Here is a 23,949-nt window from a genome sequence, read left to right as displayed (position 1 = left end):
TGGCTTGCTGAAGAAGAAAGCTTATTCGGCTGCAAGCTCGCCCTAATCCTACTTATGGATTAGGGTAATCACCCTAATAATGGCAGACTCGAATTGACGGTTGCGGATAATCATTATCGAAGGGATAATCATCACATAACCTAAAGGTTATCTCAGGAGTCCTCTACTAGTCCAAACTAGTAGAAGTCTATTGCACAACGGCTCATAAAGACAAAAACCAAACCCAAAAAAGAAGGAGGGGCAGCCGCCCACGAAGGAGGAAGGAAGAACCACCCTATAAAAAACCCCCCCACAAGAGGGGGGGGGGGGGGGGGAAACAAGACCCGCGGGGGGCGGGGGAGGGGGAACGACCGTAAACCGCCACCGGCGCGGCAGCGCCTGTCGCTCCCCCCCCCCCGCGGCGGGCCGCCGCAACCCGGGGGCGCCGGGGGGGTGATACACCGCAAGATCTAGGTTCAGGGACAATTCCATACAATACATGATAAAGTAAATTTAAATGGACCAGAGATAAATCGTTCAAGTATTTAATAATCAAGAATGAAAAGAAAGGATTACAATATTCAAAATCCTTTCAAAGCGAACATCGAGTTATACGAAAAGAAAGAATATATAATGTTGCAGCGGAAATAATCTAAAGAATTCTAAGGAAAAGACTCTCCATAAGAGCAGTCTTGGCAGGAACAGGAAGAGTCATGTGCCTCCACTTCGTCTCCAATTTCACCGTCTGGGTAACCACCGATAAGGGATCCTCAACGAAAAAGGGTCCTCATGCACCCGCAGAACAGTCTAAAGAAACAACAAAATAAAGGAATGAGTTCATAGAACTCGGTGAGGTAACACAATCACATCATATCTTCATACAATTCCAATTTCAACATTCATAAGACAAACATGTATTTAATAATATAAATAAACAAATGCAAAGTGATGATATGAGATTCCTAACTCTATAATGTAGTCTCTAAAGTAGACACGCATTAAGTCAAACACCGATCTTCTTTGGGCGTCTCATCACTCTTCCCTCACGGCACTTAAGCACGTCTCGTTGGGTTCTCCGCGGTTGTTGGGAAAGAAGAGGGAGACAAGAAGGGGGGGAAAAGGAGAGGGAACGGAAAAGAACAGAGAGGGAACATCGGAAAAAAAGAGGAGACAGAGGGAGGAAAGGGGGGGGAAACAAAGAAAAGAGGAGAAGAGGAAGAAGAAAAGAGTAGGAAAGGAGGAAAGAAGAAAAGCAAAAGGACCAACAAAAGAAAAAAGAAAAAAAGAAAAAAGAGAAGAAAAAAAACAAAACACAACAAAAAAAAAAAGAAGAGAACACAAGAAAGAAATAAAGACAACAATATCAAAAGAAAAAAAAAAAAAACAAGAGGGTGATCACACATCAAGATCAAACTCAAAGGAAAACGGGTAAATCCAACATGCAAAAGGATAAAAATAAAAATAAGGTTAATTGGGTTTAGTAAAATAGTAAAAAAGAAAAAAAGAACAGGAACACCAAATAAAAGAAATGCAATGAAGTGAAAGAAAGAAAGGAAAAAAAGAAAAAAGAAAAGGGGCAGAAAGAAAAAGGAAGGAAAAGAACCAGAGAGTCAAAGAAAAGGAAAAAAGAAAGGAAAAAAGAAAAGAGAAAAAGCAAAAAGCAAGATCCAAAAGAAGGAGAAAAAAAAAGGAGAAGAGAAGGAAAAAAAACAAGAAGAGGAGAGAGAAGCCTGCCCGAAAAGGGAAAAAAAAGGAGGATGAGTAAAACATAAAATAGGGTTTAAGAAAAATCGTTTGCCCCTAAAAGAAAATAGGGTGGGGTGGTACAAAACGTGACAAAGAAAAGGAAAGGGAAAAGGAAGAGAGAACTGCCAGGAAAGGAAGAAAGAAAAAGGGAACCAAAAAGGTAAAACAAGGAGGCAACGGGAAGGAGGGGAAAGGGGGGGAAAAAGGTAAGAAAGGGGATTAACCTAAAAGAAAGAGAGAGCAAAAGAGGATAGGAAGGATCACTCCCAGAAGCCTCGGGATCTCACAATCTTCACAAAGGAAGGGAGAGTGGCCAGGAAAAGCAAAGACAAAGACCAATCCGGTTCTGTGGAAAGGGGGGCCAGCATTGAAGAAGCATAGAAAATGGAAAACAGAAGAAAGAGGAGTGAAGATAAGAAGGAACTTCTAAAATCTCAAAGGAAAAAGGAAAGCGAGTGAACCCAAACCAGGGAGACGAAAAGTGACGAAACAGAGTCCCAGAAGGATTTGAGATAGGCTGATTCTCCTAACAAGTCAACAAGCTAGGGCATCAAGGACCCAAAACGTCCAACTATCCCAATAGAGGGGAGTTCTACAATCGTCAACAAAGTGAAGGTGAGAATGGTAGGATAGCTGTTGTTGTGGAACCACAAGTAAGTGTTCATCCCAACAAGTGGAAAAGAGAAGATGTCCAAGAGAAGGGTGATGTTTGGGGATGATGAGGACTCAAGTTAATGGGTACCAAAGCGGATTCAAAAGAAGTAAACGGAAGACCGAAAAAAGGCACACAGTAACCACTACGTTATCCAAAAACGGTGTCATGGTAAAGTAATCTCATAGGAATAAAAGGGATTGCAAGGTCCACAACATGTGGTTTCTTATTGGTGAGGAAAGTGGAAGCAGTGATGTCTTCCCACTTCCAACTGACATGAAGTGGTTGAAAGAGAGATGGTTGTGAACGGCTTTACCTTGGCAAGTTCCACACGGACAAAGTCTTCAACATGCAGACAACCCACCAATAGTGCTCTTTCAAGTCTTTGTACATCTTGGTGCTACCGGGATGCAGGTGAACAAGAGTAATGTGCTTCACCCAAAATCTCTTTCCAAGATCTCATGGGTAGCATATTCTTCCCTTGTACACAAAGCAACGGAGGATAAAGTAAAGTCAACACCCGAGGGTGAAGAAATCTTCTCTAACTTCTCTTGCAACAAAGGATCTGAAGAGAAGGTAATGACCTATCTCTAGGGTAGGCCTCTTGTCAATGCGGAAGGATTACCGAACCTTCGGTAAAATCTCCAACCAAACCTCACAAAGAGTCAACAAGTTAAAGAAGAAGAGGTCACAGAGTGCTCTTCCTACTAAGGCAGGCCACTACATTGCTTACGGATGGATGGATATGCAATCATAGTCCGTAAGCTCCAACAGACGTTGTCTCATATTCAACTCATGGGTGAAAAAGTATTTCAAGCTCTTATGGTGGTGAAGATGGCTATCTTCTCTCCATAAAGGTAGTGGCGCCATATCTCAAAGCAAAAACCAGCAGCCAACTCAAGATCATGGGTGGGATAGTTGTGTTCATAATCCTTGAGTTGCCGTGATGCATAGGCTACCACTTCCATGTTGCATAACACACAAAAGACCGATCTGAGCATCGTGTAGACGTCAATCCGAGTAGTAGCAAAAGGTGCAAGTCAACTCTCTCAACTCTGGAAGTTCTTTTCACAGATTCACCCACACGAACTAGCCTTTCTCGTCAATCTTGTCATTGGGGGGATAACCTAGAGAAATTTTCAATGAATCTCCTATAGTATCCAGCAAGTCCCAAGAAACTTGATTCGGTGACCGATTTGGGTTGGTCCCAATGCAGCCTTGACCTTATCTGGATCCACTTTGATTCCGTTCGCAGATACAAATGTCCCAAAAACACACTGTGAAAGCCAAAATTCACACTTGGAAAACTTCGCATACAACTTCTTTTCTCTTAACCTCTGCAAAGCAAATCTTAAGTGTTCGACATGCTCTTTCTCATCCTTAGAATAAATTAAGATGTCATCAATAAAAACTATGATAAATTTATCTAAGACATCATGAAATATCCTATTCATCAAATCCAGAAAGCAGCTGGTGCATTAGTGGACCGAACGGCATCACTTTGAATTCGTAATGACCATATCGAGTCCTAAAAGCCGTTTACATATGTCATTGGCTTTCACTCTCGTTGATGATATCGACCGCAAATCAATTTTAGAGAAAATTGAGGCTCCCTTCAATTGATCAAACAAATCATCAATTCTCGGTAAGGGATATCTATTCTTGATAGTAAGTTTGTTCAACTCTCTATAGTCGATACACATCCTCATACTTCCATCCTTCTTCTTCACAAACAACAGGAGCTCCCCAAGGAGATACACTAGGTTGAATGAAACCTCTCCCTAGTAGCTCATTTAGTTGGTCTTGAAGTTCTTTTAACTCCATGGGTGCCATTCAGCAAGGAGCTTTGGACACGGTGCAGCTCAGTACCAATTCAATGGCAAATTCCAACTCTCTTTTCGGGGGTATCCGGGAACAGAAAAACATGAACTAGGCTATGGACTACTCCTCTTTCTTCAAAAAAGAAAGTAGCACCAACGTTCTACGAAGACAAAGCTCCATGTTCCCAAATCACGAACAAAGGGGGCACAATGGGATGAAATTGAACCTCTGAAATGAGAAGCCGGAGGTAGCCAATCCATGCAGAAGCACAAAGCCCAATCCAACAAAGTGAGCCCAAGTCCTAAAGGACAAGGTCCAACACATAAGTAAGAGGAGTAGGGACAACCCGTAGACAAAACAGATGGTAAGAAGAAAATGATGAGCAATAAAGAGGGAGGCGGAAAAATAAAAGAGAAAATAAGAAAGAGCACAAGAGGATGGAGCACAAACACAGAGGGGAGGGGGAAAGAAGAAGGGGCGGGGAGGAAGAGAGGTTCGAATAGAAGCAAAAAGCCGAACGAGAGGGGAGGAGGGAAGGGTTGCAAGATAGGTGATGGTGGAGTAGTACCAGGGAAGGGACCACATCAAAAGAAAAAGAGGGGAAGGAAGAGAACCTCCTGATCGTGACAAAGGTGGGACCCAAGCAGACTCCTGAGTTGGTAGGTCTCTCTCACCTCCAACGACCAGAGCAAAGAAGGTTGAGGCAAAAGGATGGCCTAAAGAACGGCCAAGGAAAAGAGAAAGAAAAGGGAAGGAAAAAAAAGAGAGGCGGAGAATACTCTGGAGTCAAATGGAAGTAGTGGAAGCTGAAAATCAGTGATCATGGATGCGGCAAGAAGGGGGGGCGTCAAAGAGCTATGTTGAAGTGGACACATATCTGTTCCTATCACACCAAGTGAGGAAAGCTCTCATTCCAAAATGGGAAAAGGGTGATGAGAATGGGAAGAAGCTGAGGAATTGTCCAGGGGAGATACAACAGGAGTAACCGGGAGGTAGCGAGGGGGCTAGGTGGGGCTGTTCCAAGCCACCACTGCATGAGAGCATTGATGAGTGTGCTGGTGCATCATGTTTGTTATAATGTTGAACACATCGAGTTGTGGAAGGTGGTGTGGGTATGATACCTGAGTAGGGGTTTAGTATTAGGTAGAGAAACCATCTACCTACTGCGGAATCATTAGGAGAGCCCTGGACTTCGTTTCCGACGATCGATTCCTCAAATTAACCATCCGATAACACCAAAACTCATTAATTCCAAAATCACAACATAAAACATAAATCTTATATCAACTAGAAAGATGAGTTAAAAGAAGCATGAAAAAAAGTGAAGGATGAAAAGATCAGAAGAGAAAGGGGGTGGGGGTGCTCAGCCACGAAGGGATCTGAAATGAGAGAAAAGATTTGACCGGGGGGTTGGCTGGGGCTTCATGCTAGGTCACACGGGCAGCTCTGAAATTAGAGATCGTGAATTTTTTTTTTTTTTTTTCGTTCGGAAACCACTCTGCGTGTGGCGCTCGCGCTGGCGCTGCACGCGTAGACGGCTACGCAGCCGTCTGCTGCTAGCGTGGCCGTCTGCGAGCCTGGCTGCGCAGTAGGGAAACCGCCTTTGGGGGTCGTTTTATACGATCTCCCACCCCCAAAAGTGATTTTTACACTTCCACCTCTTTTCACCTTTTCACTTTCCTCTCCTACTTTGGGGTTAGGTCTTCCATACTTCTAGCTTCGACCTAGCACGTACAATGCTCAAACGCACCTCGAGACAAATCATCCGGAAACCAAAGGTAACCTTTCTCCACATAATCTTTTGTGAGATTTTGCTTGGTTTTCGTTTTTTTTGCAAGTGGGATTTCATGTATTCTTTTAGATCCACTATCCTCATATTATTCTCTTCACTTTTCAAATTTTTTTTTTCCAAAAACTCGGATGGCTCCACGTGGTAAAGGTCGTGGACGAGTTGGGAGTCCAACATCCCGAATTATTCAACACCGTCGAAGCGAAACGTTGTATCTCAACTCCTTCCAAAATCGTCTCATTGAGTATGAACGGTTCGTTGAGCCGCTCCAGTGGCTCCATTCAAGGTATATGAAAGATTTGCAGCACTAGGATGGGGAGCATGCTGAACTTCAACGAACCGGCTTACCCCGATTTGATCCGATACTTTACAGCAATCGACTTTGGAGCTTCCGGATAACGATGGAGGAACCGTTCTCACTATCCGGTCTCGGGTTAGAGGTACACTCATCCAATTCAACACTGAGTTATTAGCTGCAATTATGGATGTACCATACGTACCCGATGAGATGAGGTGGATTCCACCGGGTGGGAATGATTTCATTAATTACACCGAGAGATTCCTCATCTTTTCGATGCTGTGCAATCGCGAGTGCGATCACGTGCGACTGGGGAGAAACATGCTTCCTTCTCCGAGACTTATTTCTCGCATTGTGAGTCGCAACATCTTGCCCAAAGGTGGGCATCAAGATGAGATATCGATCATGCGGCGTTCATCACTTTCGCCATTTATGTGGGATATCGCATAGACCTTGCATACATCATTCGGTGTGCAATGATTCATAAAGTGCAAAATCCGGAGGTATCACACATTGGGCACGGGCGTCTCTTAACTCGAATCTTCAAACACTTGGAGTAGACTTCTCTGGCACAGAAGAATTGAGAGAAAATATGGGAGACAACATTGGGAGGAAACTTATATCTCAAATGGATATTCGAGATGGACCCAACTCTCCAGTTTTAACGGATGATGATGAAGGAGGTAAGCAACAGAAGCATGTGCCAACAGAGTGTCACATGGAGAAGGGTGAGTCTTCCCGTAGTAGGAAGGCTCCACGATAGCAGTTGATCCCGCCATGTGGGAAACACTCTTGGCCGCAATTGGAAGAGTACAATGAGAATCAAAATTTTATGGGTCGACAAATTGTAGAAATTCACACTCAACAGCAGGAGATGGTCCGACGAATGAGAGACATCCATGCCCGAGTCGAGCATTGGGAGAACTTCCTTCGTCAAGTACATGCCCCCGCCAGAGCGCTAGAGATTTACTTGTTCCACTCAGTTTTATTTTATTTCGAACATATAATTTATTATGCGTGTTTGTCCACGCTCTTTCACTTGATATGGGGTTGTAATATTTTGAATCTAAAATCTTACCAGTTATGAATTTTGATATTTCATATACTTATTATGATTTATGCTTCAGTTGGATTAATAGCATATGTGACTTTGGATTTCATATGCTTATTGTATCTTATTAAAATTGGATTCATTATGCACTTGAAAAATTCAAAATTTTCCTAAGTTCATGTTAAGCCTATTATTCACTCCTATTCAATAGAGTCATTTATGGATCGATGACTCAGATGCCCCTACTGTATCATATAAAGTTAGGACTTGTATGAACCTGGCTCGATACCACCTTCGTCACACCCCACCCAGCCGGATCCGGTCATACCCGAATACCGTGGGGGTGATACACCGCAAGATCTAGGTTCGGGGACAATTCCATACAATACATGATAAAGTAAATTTAAATGGACCGAGAGATAAATCGGTTCAAGTATTTAATAATCAAGAATGAAAAGAAAGGATTACAATATTCAAAATCCTTTCAAAACTGAACATCATAGTTATACGAAAAGAAAGAATATATAATGTTGCAGCGGAAATAATCTAAAGAATTCTAAGGAAAAGACTCTCCATAAGAGCAGTCTTGGCAGGAACAGGAAGAGTCATGAGCCTCCACTTCGTCTCCAATTTCACCGTCTGGGTAACCACCTGATAAGGGATCCTCAACGAAAAAAGGGTCCTCATGACCTGTAGAACAGTCTAAAGAAACAACAAAATAAAGGAATGAGTTCATAGAACTCGGTGAGGTAACACAATCACATCATATCTTCATACAATTCCAATTTCAACATTCATAAGACAAACATGTATTTAATAATATAAATAAACAAATGCAAAGTGATGATATGAGATTCCTAACTCTATAATGTAGTCTCTAAAGTAGACACGCATTAAGTCAAACACCGATCTTCTTTGGGCGTCTCATCACTCTTCCCTCACGGCACTTAAGCACGTCCGTTGGGTTCTCCGCGGTTGTTGGGTAAAGTCTCATCGAGCCATGGTTGGGGATTAAGTCACCACTCTCTCACATCACCATTGGCATAAGATCGGCGCGTGCCGGGGACAAACCTAAGCCCGGTGCGGGGTCATACGATCTCGTACTACAATGGTCCGGATATCTCCCCTCACGCCTAGTGCTCGTTGGTTCAATACCTTCCCACCTATGAATGTAATCCTCAACGGGAGGCATCTGTTGGATTACATCCCTTAACCCAGTGATCATCCACATATAATAGATAGGATGATCTCCATGTCCTCTCACGGGTCGTTTCACCGGTCTTGAGTGCCCATGAGCCCTTATCTATTATATGCAACCCTACCTCTCAATGATGATAGTGGGCCTGCTCGATACAGGACCCAGCCACTACCATCACGGGTTAACCGGCTTCAATACCCCTGCCGGAAGAGTAGTAGTACTCAAGAGGTCACCTAGCCCAACACTTCTAGACATGCCCTAAATATGCCAACCAGTAGTTAGGGAAAGCGCCAAGGGCACCATAGGAATGCGTCCCATACCCCCTCCTCTGGTATCCTATGGCAGAAATGCCAAAAGGGCATTCCCCATTCTCCAACCACAACTAAGCAATCATATAACTAGGGCGATGGGCAAACCCACAACCCAAACAGATAATACAAGGTAGAAGAAATAATAATATTTCTCTTCTCCCTTCACATACATTCACATTCCATATCATAACAACATTAATATATTTCACAGCAAGAAGCAACATCATAAGTAATAATGATAAACATATATTATGACAATTCATATTTATCAAAAGATATAAAACAACAACAATCAATTCAATGTAATGGGTTGGTTATTCCTCACCTTTTACTTTGATATTTCTCCACAGATCAATATCTCTTCCCACAAGGAAATAACCTTTGGGTAATTTATCCTAATCATGCAAAAGGATTAACCAAATAAAAATAAGAGTTAATTTGGGTTTAGTAAAATATGTAAAAATATTCCCGTAACAACCCCAAATAGAACTCTAGGTTTTAACTCACCATTTTAACGCTAAAAGTTATAATTTTGTCTTTAATTGAAGTCGAAATGAAATGAAATTGTGGGGAAAAATTAATTGGAAATAAAAAGATCACAAGGGTGTTCTCAATTTGATTTAATTTGACCTAAATCAAAGTGCCCCAAATTGGCTCTCATAAATCACCCGTGGGTAACCTAGAGAGTCAAAATGAATCACCCTTATCATGGGATTGCACCAATAACTCATTTATTAGAAAGCGACATTAAAATGAAAATTGAGAAATAAGCTATCAACCTAAACATGCTTCCCTTTCAAGATTCCTCAAAAGGGAAGGAGAGAAAATACTCACAAAATTGTGAGTAAGAGAAGGATTAAATAAAACTAACCTTTCTTGAAATTTTCTTGAAGATTCGAATCAGAATGCCTCCGGAAGAATGGAAATCGCCCCCTCTTTCGTTTCTCCTCTTCCCGCAGCCTCAAAGTCGTTCTTGTAAAATAAAATGCGGCTACGGATGAGTTAAAACATAAAATAGGGTTTAAGAATCCGAAATTCCGTTTTTGCCCCTAAATAGAAAATAGGGTGGGGGATTGGTTCACCCAACCGGCCCAACTTTCCGTCCATGGTTGGACCCCCAAACGGACTCGGAATTCAGTGAATTTTAGCTCGTTGGAAAGGTATTTCGACGATCTTCGATTTGATACCTTATTTGTCTCCATTGGATTATCCATCGCCGATTTACGAATATGCCAAAACCGCCTTTTAACACCATCGTGATGAATCTTCTCTCTTCTTTTAAACTCCATGAGAGTTATCAAATCATCACTAGGTTCATCCACGATCATTTGGTCCTCCTCCGAACCTTCGGGCTCAACTCGAATGGTCCACGGTTGTTGCCGACTCAAGGCCCGGGTTCGCGGTCCTGAAACCATAGGTTAACGGGTTAGAAATCCGGGTGAAGCAATTGTAACAGCTCTGGCATGCTTCCCTTCGCTCGCATTCGAACTCGTTGGATCGATATCAGGTTCCACCAGCGGCAGAGACAGTTGGATAGGTAACCCCAGCAGTTGCTTCGGCTGCTAACCTTGAACCAATTGGAAGAATTTTCTGAATTTACAGATCTGAACAGGAAGGAAAAAAAGAAGAAGTTCGCATTTGAAGATCCATTACGGTGGCAAAGGAATTGTGGGGTTCGTTTTCTTCTGTTTTTGATTCCTTCATAGTAAAGAAGATCGCATTAGAGGAAGACTGCACCGGTGACAGTTGCGGCTAGTATTAGTGAGGATTTGTTTAAACAAGTTCTTGCGTTTCCACTTTTCTCTACCAGTCTTTATCATGCGCTCATGTGTAAAAATTCGAATCACCTGTTTTCCCTTTCTGCGTTCGCCACCTGAACTATAGGTTTACTTACTCTGCGTCTGGGTCTGGATTTTTGAAACAAATAAATCATCCCGATGAATCTTTTGCCGAATGGGCAAAAACTATGGCATCAACGAAAAAACACAGAAAGAATTGGTCGAAGAAATCAGAATCATGGTTAGAGGCCGGACAGAGTCACGATCATCCGTTTGCGAGCTTCGTTTGGTTCTTCTTTAGTGGCGGCCCGCGTAGTCCCAGGTTCGCCATTGAAGCCCAATGATGTTGTTTCTACGGTCAATTCTCTTTGTTCTTGTGATATCCCTCTATTTTTTCTCTCCAATCTTCGCTGGATCGACTGAAGAAGAAGAGTTCTCTGAAGAATTGCTTCTGAAGCCCTTGCCAGATCAGAAAGTCCTTGCTCATTTCCATTTTGACACCAAAGCTCCCCCATCGACAACCCATGGCCGCCATCACCGTCTCTTCCCTAAAGCTATTGCTCAACTGGTAACTTTCCTGAAAATCAAGCTATGTTCTAGCATTTACCTTTCACTCTATGAGCAGCTTCATTTCTGTTGAGAATCTAGGGTTTATTAATTGTTGCCGTCTTCAGAACTGCAGTTTTAAGTGCCAAGGGTAATAAATAATGGCTTTTAATGTTGGTTTGATTAGGTTCAAAAATTCCGGATTCGCGAGATGGAGTTATCATTCACACAAGGCCGCTGGAACTACCAACGATGGGGTGGGTTTGATCCTGTGTCAAGCGCGAATGCAAAACCTCCCGGAGTTGAATTGTGGGCCGTCTTCGATGTTCCTTCTGACCAGGTCGATTCAACCTGGAAAAATCTGACCAATACCCTCTCGGGTCTCTTCTGTGCCTCGATCAACTTCTTGGAATCATCTACTGCTTATGCTTCTCCACATTGGAGCTTTCAATCGTTCTCGGGTACCCTAAGATATGGTGCTCTGCCACGAGAGGCTGTTTGTACTGAGAACCTCACTCCCTGGCTGAAGTTGCTCCCTTGTCGAGATAAAGCTGGGCTTACTGTATTAATGGATAGACCTTCTATCTATAAAGGATTCTATCATTCACAGCGTTTAAAGTTGATATCTACTGAATTGGGTTCAGAGGTTGGGGTTGAACGTGAGATTTTGCTTGAGCAGACTCTTACTGTTGTTCTTCAACCTAGTGACTTGCAGCCGAGTTGGTCTTTAAGCTCAATATTTGGAAGAAAAATTACTGGAAAATGTGTTCTTGCAAAGTCTAGCACAGTATTCATTGGACTTGATAGGAATCTAGGCTCTCAACTCAATGAGTTGGGAAAGAATAATGAGAAAAATTGGGTTGCTGAAACAACCCCTGGCTCTTGGAGTAATTCAATATTTAACCTCTCTTCTAGTCCCGACAGGGTAATTGAAGAGGTGGAAAATGGGCATGGTGGGAGCTCAGCTGTTCTTTATGAGTTTTCCATTGAGAAATACAGTGATAATGAGCCATTTGATGTTAGTTTGACATGGAAACAGCCAATGTTCTGGTCATCACCTCAAGCACCATTTCATGCAAGTAGGTTCTTGATGGGTAGTGGGAATGCAAGAGGTTCCATTGCTATCACCTTGAAATCTACAGAATTTGTCAAGGGATTCTTGGGTGACAATGCCAATAAAGATGGTTGTAAGGTGCGGATTGATGTTTTCCAAGTTGTGCCTTGGTATGTCAAAGTTTATTTTCATACTCTTCAGATATTTGTCAACGGAGAAGCACAAGATGTTTCGGAGACTATAGAAAAAATTCGGGTTTCACCTTCTGAAGATAGGGTCTCACCTGGACTGATGGAGATGCTGCTGAGATTCCCTTGTGATATGAAATCAGCCATTTTAACCATAGAGTTCGACAAGGTATGCTCGATGGTTCTTTTTCTTTCTGTTTTTCTGTTCTGTATAACTTGAGGTCAGAATTTAAGTCATTTTGTCACACGAAGTAATACACCATTGGCTGCAAGCTTAGATGGATATGACTGTGCAATGTTAATGTGTATCCTCATTGATATCGGATGGAGGTGAGACTTCTCAGGATCTAGAAAACTAATACAACAAAACGTCTTATTTGTATGGTAGTGGACTTGGCATGAGTGTCGGCCTAAATTGATAGGTGACTTGTGTTTGACTTATGGTTCAAGATCTCACTCTCGAGGGAGATCTGGCCCCTTCCAAAAACCTAGATCTCGACTGAGTTGGCAACATCTCGGACGAGATATGGTTTTTTTTTTGGGCCAGCTCGATGTCCCACCTCGGTGGGTTTTAGGGTCTATGTTGGGCTCAAGCTTGGTAGTTAGCCTAATTTGCCTTCTGAACATACTAGTGGCCTTGGATTTGTGAGAAGACAACCCTAAGTATGAGTTCCAAGTCAACCTTAAGTGTGAAATTGAAATGCTACAGGATTAGGGAATGCAAGGTTATATAATACGTGATATAGAACCTTTAAGGCTTATAAGTGAACTTGTGTATCAAATACATCAAATAACTTTAATGTCATCAAAATTCTATCCATATGAGTATCACAATCTCGACTCTCAAGAATAGAATAATAAAATTATACAACCATTAGAAGTTCTATATAAGTCATAAGTCATAAGACAAGCATAGAATGATTGATCTTCCTTTGGTGTGGTAGATGTGCTAAGAGTAGTTGTAAGTGAAAATCCAGCTGGAATCCGCAAAAAAAAAGGGAAAAAAATTGAGAGTTCCAACAAGATATGGTGAGCTTTGACGAGATAGGCGAGATCTCAAGCAAGATGTGGGAATCTCACCCTGTATCCCGTCGTGCCCTTCATCTCATCTCGCCTTCTTTAAAAAGCGAGATATCTCGCAAGATCTTGGCCATATATCAAACCATGGTTTGAATCCCCTCATCTGTTCAAGGTTACTCACTTACATGTAATGGCTAACCACTAAATCCTTGAATGATCTGATCCTGTGGTTGTGGGGATTGTATGACATGGGCAATAATTAGGCCGAAGGCCTGGACACCCTTGTTAGCCCAAAAAAACCTGTAAGTCTTAGTTAATATAAGTAAGAATACATTAGAAAGTGACTAGAAGAGCAGCACAGCCATCTGCCTATGTAAAAGTTTACTTTTTTTTTTGTTCATATTATAGCACTACTAAAATATGCATACCTCAAATAAATACATAAATAGATAAAAGGGATGGTAATAGAATAAAGAGTTTCATCCATAAGTTGAGTTAGTTGCCAAGAAGAAAATATGGATTAGAAGTTTGTTACTAATGTACATAACCTTGTTGGTTCTAGATTAGAAATCAGAGGTCATGGAAACCCAGAAAAGGAGCTTCAGTTTGTGTTAGAAACCATTCTATTTCTAACTGTAAATTATGTATTGTCTCTGGTTTTGAACTGTATTCATTACCATACTGATAATGGCTTACTGAACTACTTTTCCGACACCCCACCGTGTCCCCCAACCCTGCCCCCCGTCCCCCCCCACAAAAAAAAAAAAAAAAAGGGAAAAAAGAAAAGAAAAAGAAGAAGAAGATAATCTAGCCATTGTTTTAGTAATGCAAAATAAATCGGAACATAACTAAACATCTAGAATACCCAATAACCACACATCTAGTTAGCAGCTCATATCTGAAAATGATTGCCATGAAAAGGTAAAAAGAAGATTTAGCCTTCAGCTTTTTTATCCACTTGTCACCTATCTGATGTAACCCCAAAGTCAGGGGCCGGTCTTCAGGATCCTCTCTTAGAGACCCAGCAGTAAATTAGGGTTGTAACCCTACTTTTCTAGGTCAATGTATGCGTAATTTCAGGGACAGAAGCTAATTATGTCCCAAACCCTGCAGCTTTGGGTACTTAACTGAACTAGGGTTTGAAACTTCTGCAACTAAGTCTTCTGATTCAAACAGCAGCTATACATTATTAATTAAGTCCTGTGGTTAAGGATATTTGACTTCCAAACCTTCGATCTAGGTTAGGGGGTCTAGGAACTGCGGACTGATTGGGAGGAGTTATTAGGGTTTAGCAAGGTTGTAGTGCTGAAAATTAAAGGAACAATTCTGTTTAAACAGATTTTCTACTTGCAGAATTATTTCTCAAGGTTGGGTATATGATATTTAGGGTTGTATAATTTCTAGGGTTTCTAGGGGAGGGGTATGGTTAGGGTCGAGTTTAGGTTGGGTGATTGGTTGAAGAGTTGCAGGGGTGTAATTGTCTTAGTGTTTCTAGGATTTGAAGGTTGAAGATGAAGAGCAGGTTTTAGGAAATTAGTTAAGTATAGGGGCTGTGATGAAGTTTGAAGGATGATTAGAGGAAGAGGAGTGGTGCGACGGAGGGGAATTCTAGGCTTTTGGTTGGGGATGGGGCTGCTGCTGCTGCGAGGAAGAATAAGGAGAAGACGGGGCAGGTTTGAGCAAGGGAGGGTGGAAAGGGGTAGGGAAGGAGCTGGGGTTGTACTTGGTTAATTGGTTTGGGGAGGAAAGTCACTCGAAGGCTGCTGGAAGTTTGAAGGTCTCTAGGCTGCTGCAAGCTTGAAGGAGGAGAAGTCTAAATTTTGGAGAAAATTAAAGATCACACAGCTGTGGGATTCCTCCTTGGAACACATGACCTGATCTCTTCCTTTAAATCTCAATTCATTCAATTAATCAGAGTCTGCCTTAGTTGAATGAACTCACATTAGGACTCAAACTTAGAAGATGATTCTAATTAGGACTCCGCTTGGACTAAGGACTCTTTCTCTAACAAAGACTCCATCATAACTCATCCTAGAATAATCCAAATTGTAAAATAAGAGTAGATCTAGAATCCTTGTAAGGAGTGGACTCTAACTAAGGGATTCCTTTCTAAGTGGGAACTCCTACCCTAACTTGGACTCTTTAATCACTTGAAAAAGACAAACCCAAACTCAAAAATAAAAGTATTTTTGGGTTCCCAACAAAAGGAACCCTTTTCCTAATAAGGATGCTTGGCTAGACTAGGACTCTTTCATAACTTAACAAAGAAGGATCAAATGACAAAAGAAGAGTAGGATTCGGATCCTCAAGGTGTGTTGCATCCAATGGGAACCAGTATGACGAAATTGCCGGTCCTGCCTTCATGTAGTGCCATGGGGAAAATGTCAGTGTCCTCCCTGGTTACGTCACTGTCAAAATTCAATTCTTTGTGCTTGAGCTTTCTCTCTGTCTCATCCATCAATTACCATTTATAACAGCACCGACTGGCTAATATGTGTCTATAAACCTTCTTTTTTAGATGTTAATTAATCCACTGATAAAATGTCAGCCTGTTAATGGAGGAGTATCCCTCTGCAAGAAGCTTAAGTTTATCTAGAGATGGAATAATGGTATGAAGTTATAGATAAAACATATATATTGGTCTTGATGGAATAATGTCCAAAGAACAGCCTGGTACAACTTCACAGGGCAGAGCATAAAAGTATACATCACTACTCTCCGACTCATGCTTAGGGACGGAGCCAGAATTTATTTATTTTTTTTTTTTTGGGGGTGGGGGGTGGGGGAGGAGGGCAATTATTAGAACCACATGGCCAGAGGGGTCTCTGTAGGGGAATTTCAAAAAATCGGGGGGGGGGGGGGGTTGTCAACATAAATGTATATGTCAACAAGAACCACAGTGAAGACGTCTAATTCTCTTATCTGTAAACAGTTATATCTCCTTCATTTAAGGCCTATGTTAAGCCTTAACTTGTATAAAGCTTTTCTTTTGTGAGCTCTGTTTGAACCTCTTTTGTTTAAACAGATTGCTATTCTGTTCTCTGCTTCAGAAGTAATTGATTTGCTTTCTTAAACTTCTCATGATACATTTCCCTGGGAATCTTCATTTTTTAATCAAGTACAACTCACCAGTGACCTGGCAGTCCTCTGGCAAGCATTGTGTAGCAGTAGCACTTGCATAGGCTAAAAGTTTACCATATGATCCTTCTTATCGACCAGTTTTTCCTGTTGGTTTTTATTTTAATGTTCTTACCTCTGAAATTTTATAATTGATGTAGGGATTATTACACATCGATGAATATCCTCCAGATGCTAATCAGGGGTTTGACATTCCATCAGCTGTGATTAGTTTCCCTGACTTTGAAGCAAGTATGTATTTTCTTAATGAGAAGTCCAGCAAGTCACCATTGTTATTGAAGTTTCAGGTAATAATTCAGCCAGTATTTTTGTCCTGGGAATGTTCATCTTGCACGTTACTTTATTGATATTTTGCATTGGATGGAACTGGCATGCAGGAGAAGAATCCCGTTCGGTCATACACAGAAATATTACTTGTGCCTCTTGCCACTCCTGATTTTAGCATGCCTTACAATGTGATTACAATCACATGCACGGTGTTTGCGTTGTATTTTGGATCATTGCTCAATGTATTAAGGAGGCGGGTTGGTGAGGAAGAAAGACTATTAAAAAAACAAGGTAATTCATAAATGATACATGGTGTTGATCTAGAGGACGGAAGTTTTGTGACAAGGCTATGGCACCTTCAGTTTAAAGCAGTATCCATCTTATGTGATGGAAGATTAAAGCAGTCTGCCTACGGCTACAGCCTATACTGCTGGTGTCATTCAGCTGATTGGCACCCATGCTAATGGTTTCTCCTTTCAAGCTTAAATATTTGTTCAATCCTGTGTACCTTTGGGTCCCATATGTTGAATTTTTTTACTTGCACTCTGTTAGGGATGGTTTAAATCCAGATAAGAAGTTATAATTAATTCTTAAGATCATTGATTGGCAGTGTGGTAGTCTAACCATATTTACCATACAAAATTGTTGAGGGCCACAATTGATTATGTCTTCTTTTACCCCTTCGCTTTTGTCTGTATATATTTTTATTTTCAAGCTCTTGACAGTTTTTCGTTTCATTCACAGCTTCCAGGGAAGGAGGTCCATTGCCTCGGCTGTTATCAAAGTTGATTAGAAAGCTAAGAGGAAGACCAGAAGAACCATCGCAGTCACAACCACCGCCATCGTCAATGTTTCTGACTCCTAAGTTCATACTCAAAGTCTTATTGGTGGCAGGAATTGCTGTTGGCTGGCAATTTTTTTCTGAATGACGGACAAGAATCAAAGGTATCCCTCATGTACAATATCTGCATGAATTCCAATTTGGTAATTTTTGAAGGTATCATTCTGATCTTGGGTGCTGTACTGTTTCCCTGTAGTTCTATTTTGCCCGTTTGATTTATTGTTGATGGAATAGTAGCTGAAACTCCTGTGCGGACGGTCATAATAGATTTTAGTTCATTCTCCTCAGGAACAGTCCTAGAAAGCATTCTTGGATCTGGTCACTGTGCTAGTTGCTCAAAATCTGTGAACTGAAATTAAACTTTTCTGAAGTGAGCATGACCATCGGCTGTATCTTAAAAGCCAAAGAAATTCATCCTCAAGGCAACCAAAGCTTATCAATGCCTCCCTTTTCATTTTCCTAATTCTGTTTACTCATCACAGACGCAGAGCAAATAGCTAGGAGGAGTGATTAAAATCCATTTCATTCATCATTGCAACATCCTCCTAAAAACATCAAATATTGAGTTGGTTGCGTGGGTTGCAGATAATCATCTTTGAAATATCGGAATCTAGTACTCCTTAACTTCACAAGGTTTCAGCGTTGGGCTGCAAAATCTTCTTAATACAACTAATGATGTGGTTGGAGTGCTTGAGAGCATCGATGAGGTTCTCGTTGGTATGGATAGAGGTTTTGAGGAAATCTAAATTGGGATTATTCGTTTATGTTATTTGTTTCCAGATGCATGTAGAGTCTCTTATTTGGTTTTTGTTTTGCAACTTCATTGTATCGTACATATTCCTTGAGTGCCTCTAATGATTTTAAATATACTTTGAGTTAATACTATGAAAAGAATTTAATCTTGAGGCACTTAATTCCATAGATCTACCTTCCAATCTAGTGCTCTTCAATGTATTTCACATGTGCAATTGATGATAGGATGAACAGGAATATTAGGCTCCATTGAAATTAATGAGGGGAGTCATTCCCTTTGGGGTTCTCGTAGGGAACTCGGTTGTATTCCTTAATGTCTTGCTATTTATTTGTCATTTTTAATTTCTATCATGAATAAAATGGCATAAACATATGGGCATTGTTACAAATCCATGGAGGGAGAAAACTATGTTGAATTAGCAGAAGACTACTTGCAGCTGGTCATTTTGCAGTTATTGAAACAACAGGGCAGCAGCTCATGACAATCATGAAAAACCTTTGATTCCTCTTTGTTTGGGAGTTTGCTTGGTCTTGTTGAGTTTCTAGTCATCATTAGGTGGAAATGGCTCTCATCCATGGTCAATTCAAACACTAAATGGTTCTGCTTCTTGACTTAAGTTTAGGCACTTTAGGGCCTTAGGCTGTGTCTGGGTCCACCGCTAACACCAACCAATCCAACCCCAAGCAAAAACAAAGACTTCTCTCGCATCCATGGCCTATTCAAACACTGATGTTGACTTAATAGTAGCTATCTGTATTTAGATCAAATCCAATTTAATGGACAATTTTCAATATGTGGCAACATTAACAACAATGTTCTCCAATCTAACACATGGTAGCATCTATGCTCTGAGATGGGAGATTACAAGACCAGTTGTTGCAGTTGAACTTTTTCAAACTCGTTGATTTTTAGTATATGGAAGCAACAAAATTGGGTTCACACCATGGCAGCATTACGTTAAGTATTGCAACAATCAAAGAATTTGGAAGCATTTGGTTTGTAATTCTTTAGAATCAGTTTCGGTAGAATTAACATTTAGAAAACCCTTTGGTCGAAAAAAAAAAAAAAAAAAGAAAAAAAGATGATTCACTAGAATCAGATGGTTCACTCAAATCCACATTTTTTTACCCTGAAGTCTGATTCACGGTTGAGACGCCTTAATAGCTTATCTTAGGATTGAATCCACATTTTAGACCCATGGTGTAAAAGACATGGATTTCATGGAATCCATTTCATCAGGGAAAACTATAACCTGACTTTGTCTTCTCCAAGTCGCATGGAAATGAGTAGAACACCAGCTTTGGTTTGTCTTCTCCAATGTGCGTGGATCGAAGGTTCCTCTCTCCATCTCTGAATCGTCCCATTGTTTAACCAGAGATTCCTCTGAAGGTTCCTCTCTCTATCCAACTTCTTGTTGTGGCATCATACTTGCTTTAAAGCTGGGGATATCTGGTTTGATCAAAAGTCCGTCAACTATCTTCAAACCAAGTAGCAGATCTTTTGCGTATGAGTGAAGAAAACCCTGGTCCCCCAATTGTCTCTCTGTTTTTTTTTTTTTTTTTTTTTTGGGGGGGGGGGGGGGGGTTGTTTTGTTTAGGATATATGAATTGGTGAAAGAAATTTCACTTAGGTTTTGAAGTTGGTGGAAAGTTTTCTCACTTGGGAGTGTGGTGGAATTACATCTTTTATGTACAGTTTTCTCTTCTGAAAATTTTTCTTATGAGACATAGCAGTAATTTGAAAGTTTCCAGAAAACATTTAAGTTGGCTTCAGTAATGCATCCTGAATTTACCAGATTTGTTTGAATACTTTCTGCACTTTTCTGCAATGAGAATTGTTTTCAGTCTCTGCTTTTTCAGTTCGAAGTCATGTACATTACATTGGAAAGCCATCATGTTCCTTCTCTTCAGTATTTTTTGGGTAGAAATTTATTTATAATCTTTCACATGTGATTCGCAATGGTATCTGTCTCTCTAAATAGTTTTGAGAGTATGCCATTTCCTGATTCCTTGCAAACATTCCAGGATGCAATCCCAACTGAAGTCCGAGGAACCCAATGCCCTTCCTTCACTTCACCCTTAAAGCTTCAAGAACTCCTCTCGCTTGCATGCCTCCTCATTTTCCCTCATTTAGGTAACCTATTCCCCCCTCCCTGGTTCCAAGATCTCTTCTTTTTTTGATATATTTGTGCATTTTTTTCCCCCTTTAAATTTTTATTTCATTTATGAATATGATAGCTTCTGTCTTTTCTGTGTTTTTAGTTCCATCTTCCTTTCGAGGTTGTTATGGTGTTAAGACTCCACAATGTAGCCATTATTCAAAACAGATGATTAGTTCTGCTTCTGTAATTTGAGAATGTCTCTGTAATAACAATTAACAGTTCTGATTGGAAATCTGTTTCTCATCATCATTCCATACCAGATTTTAGTGGGAATTGATTCTTCTCTTTTTCCTTTCTTGTTTGGTTTATTACCTTAATATCCTTCTCCTAGGTGTGCCAGGATTGTCCCATATGACATGAACTATTCACTTTTTAATGATCTTGTTTGTTGACTACTTTTTTGGGTCTTTTGCTTAGAATACTACACTATGTTGCTATATGCTTCCAATAATTTGAGTATTCTTGGGTTTCTTTGGCGATTATGGTTTAATTGCTTTCATTGGTGAGGTGTATCAAATTAATGTGTTTGGGTTGAAGGGTTAGAATTTAATCCCTTCAAAAGTACCCACAGACAGTTTCCCATTCTGCACAATTGGTATTTGTTCTGTCGTGAAGGGAAGGAAGCCATGACTACCTTACATTATGTTTTCTTTGATGACTCCATGGACACATATTTCCTTTAGGATGGGAGATGAAAAACCTCTTCATGTATGCAATCTGTAGCCATAGAAACAAAGTTCACTGTCCAATGTAAACTAGAAGCAGGGGCTTTGTTGATTACCTCCCCTGCCCCTCTTCTCTTTTCTGCTTTAGGTAGGTGTCAATCGGTACGGTTTCGGTATTTTGGTTCGGTACCAGCTTTGAATACTGAAAACCAGAACCATACCGTACCGTACCGAATTTAAACGGTACGTACGGTTTTGGTATTTACAAAAACGGTTCGGTACGGTTTCGGTATTAAATCGTTACGGAAAAACGGTTTAAAAACGGTATCTAATGTGGTACAATTTTTGTACAAATGAACTTATGCCACATTTGTTATTAGTTCATTAAGATTCCTAATGAAATTATGAGCAACCAATCAATAGAATTTGAAATTAACAGAGATAAAACAAGTAAATCTAATTAATAGAGACAAAACAAGTAAATTTAAGAAGAGGAGTGAATGATGAAACGAAAAACTGAAATAGAGAATTAGGGATAGGGTAAAAGTAAAGTTTTAATTGTAAAATTATAATTTATATCCCTTAATTTTGTACGGTACCAATTCGGTACGGTTTCGGTACATACCAACGGTATGAGTACCTAAAACCAGAACCGTACTGAAGAAATTCGGTTTCGGTATGTACCGTATTGAATTTTGAACGGTATGGTACGGTGCGGTTTTAGATGGCGCTGTTCGGTATGGTTAAACGGTTTCGGTATGCAATTGACACCCTTATTTAGGTTGCTTTGCGCCACTCATTCTTGAGAAATTGGTTTAGGTTGGTGTTACAAATTAAAATAACCCCCTGCCTATAGCAGACCCAACCTATTGCTGTCCTTACTGTTCTCTAGAGAATCTAGTGTCCCTTGCTCTAAGCACTGGTGCACATTAGAGGTCAAAAAACTGATCAATTATTAGGTAAGGAACGCATGAGCAACTAGGTAGGAATACTTTGTTTGCATATGGGTGTACAACAGTTTTCCTTTTTAATGGTAGAAGGATCTATAACAGTTATCTTTTTTTGGGGGTAAGATATAACATTTAATGTTTATGTGGTAATTGTCTTCACTTATCATCATAGAACTCGGAAAGCTCAATCCAGAGAATTCATGGCCCTTTATTAGCCATAGAAGGAGAGTATTTTTGACCAGAAAACATCCATGGAAGCTTTAAATTCAAGGATAGATTTAGCAGATAATAGTTCCCTTGATAATCAACTAAAAGGGTTCCTTGATAACCAGAATCATTGGTTGTATGAGAGTTGTACAGGCCCTTAACAGATTCTAGTTTCTCAACAAACATGAATTTTTTTTTATTAGCCATTGAACATATTTTAATTACTTTATTTTTGGAGAAGAGTCAATCAGGGAATATATTTTTGAATGCAAGGAATGAACATAAGCTTAAAGTACTACAGTTTTATTTGAAGGAAAATTAGAATTTGGCATATGACTGTTATTTTGAGGGTATTGGTGTCCTTGTATGCTCTATGGTTTGGAACATATTACCAGTCACTAGTTTTAATATTTTGGTAGCATGCTAATGGGTTGTTTAAAACTTTTATTACTCTTTCACTCTTCTGCTAATGGACCTATGACTTGTTTTGAGTGGTGTCGGTATTCATATCTTTCTCTAAATACTGTTTTATCTTGCAGGATACTCCTTGTTAGAAGACGGAGTTATAATAAATCATTTACACCAGTATTCAGAAAAAGTTTGGGTTGAGGATAGACAACCAGCATGTCAGAAAGAAAGAAGAGAGGGTTTTGAAGAAGATGAGATTGACACGTGCATAGAAGGATAAACATGTTATTTCTGCAGAAGTTCATGTTGCTTCCCTTCAACAACAATCTGGAAATCATCTTCTCGAGTCCTTCAAAGCCAGTTGAAATGGGGAGGTTCCGTTGAGAAGATGGTGTTGGAATTTTGTAATACTATGTCAATGTATTTTATTTGTTTGTTTTCTTGTCCTTCATTTTAGGGAATTTCTTTGGATCATCAAATTGAGAAGTTGGCATAATGCTTATCTTTCTTCATGATGTGTTATGTTAGTTGAAATGGTTTAGACTTTTTCTTGACCAGTTTCTATGTCATTTGATGTGCTCAGTTAGATGGAAAATGATCAAGTTTGTTCATCTCGTTTTTTTCAACTCTGCTCAGTTGTCCTCAGCAATTCATGCGTCACCGGTCAGAGTGCTCTATTTTGGACTAGTTTTGTTGGACTAGAATTGAAGCTTGGTAGGGGAGACAAATGCAAAATGTCTGTAAATCTGTAATAACAATTAATAATAATGATTGGATATCTGTTCTTAATCGTCATTCAAACCAGGGGTGTAAGTTTGGCCCTGACCCGCCCCTGACCCACCCTAAGCCCGAATAGGGCTTGGGCTAAAGATTTTGGCCTTAAGGGCGGGTTAGGGCTAAAATATTCTGGCCCTAAACTAGGGCCAAGGGCGGGCCTAGGATTACTCTCTGGCCTGCCCAACCCATCCCACCCCGTCATTGATTTTGGCCCTAATCTTGGTCCTGATTCTGGCCTTGATCTTGGCCCTGATTCTGGTCCTGATTCTGGCCTTGATTTTGGCCCTGATTTTAGCTTTGATTCTGACCCTGATCTTGACTCTAATTCGAGCTCGATCTTGACCTCTGAT

General features: G+C 40.5%; 1 protein-coding gene and 1 non-coding gene across 4 annotated transcripts; both read left to right on the top strand.

Annotated features, from left to right (window-relative positions):
• The first annotated feature begins 10,284 nt into the window (after window positions 1-10,284).
• LOC149023026 (GPI transamidase component Gpi16 subunit family protein) lies at window positions 10,285-23,433 on the top strand. 3 transcript variants are annotated; one of them, XR_016172505.1, is made up of 7 exons: window positions 10,285-11,191; window positions 11,357-12,580; window positions 16,710-16,856; window positions 16,947-17,127; window positions 17,581-17,781; window positions 20,456-20,564; window positions 22,954-23,433. XR_016172505.1 is itself a non-coding variant. In XM_089150900.1 (6 exons), exons 1-5 carry the CDS (start codon window positions 10,964-10,966, stop codon window positions 17,763-17,765), a joined length of 1,965 nt encoding a protein of 654 aa, XP_089007026.1. In that variant the 5' UTR covers window positions 10,285-10,963; the 3' UTR covers window positions 17,766-17,781; window positions 23,008-23,433. The 3 variants fall into 3 exon arrangements, 2 of the variants coding, with proteins under 2 accessions (XP_089007026.1, XP_089007025.1); XM_089150900.1 differs by lacking the exon at window positions 20,456-20,564 and having other exon boundaries at window positions 23,008-23,433; XM_089150899.1 differs by lacking the exon at window positions 20,456-20,564.
• Window positions 18,520-18,590, top strand: LOC149023027 (small nucleolar RNA Z267). The gene has a single exon (XR_016172676.1). It is a non-coding gene; the product is annotated as a small nucleolar RNA Z267 (small nucleolar RNA).
• Window positions 23,434-23,949: the final 516 nt, after the last annotated feature.

Source organism: Hakea prostrata, chromosome 3 (assembly GCF_041222555.1).
Source record: "Hakea prostrata isolate BN-2017 chromosome 3, UWA_Hpros_2, whole genome shotgun sequence".
NCBI classification, from domain to species: Eukaryota; Viridiplantae; Streptophyta; class Magnoliopsida; order Proteales; family Proteaceae; genus Hakea; species Hakea prostrata.
The sequence above is the reverse complement of the archived record's forward strand: the minus strand, read 5'-3'. Positions and strand labels throughout refer to the sequence as shown.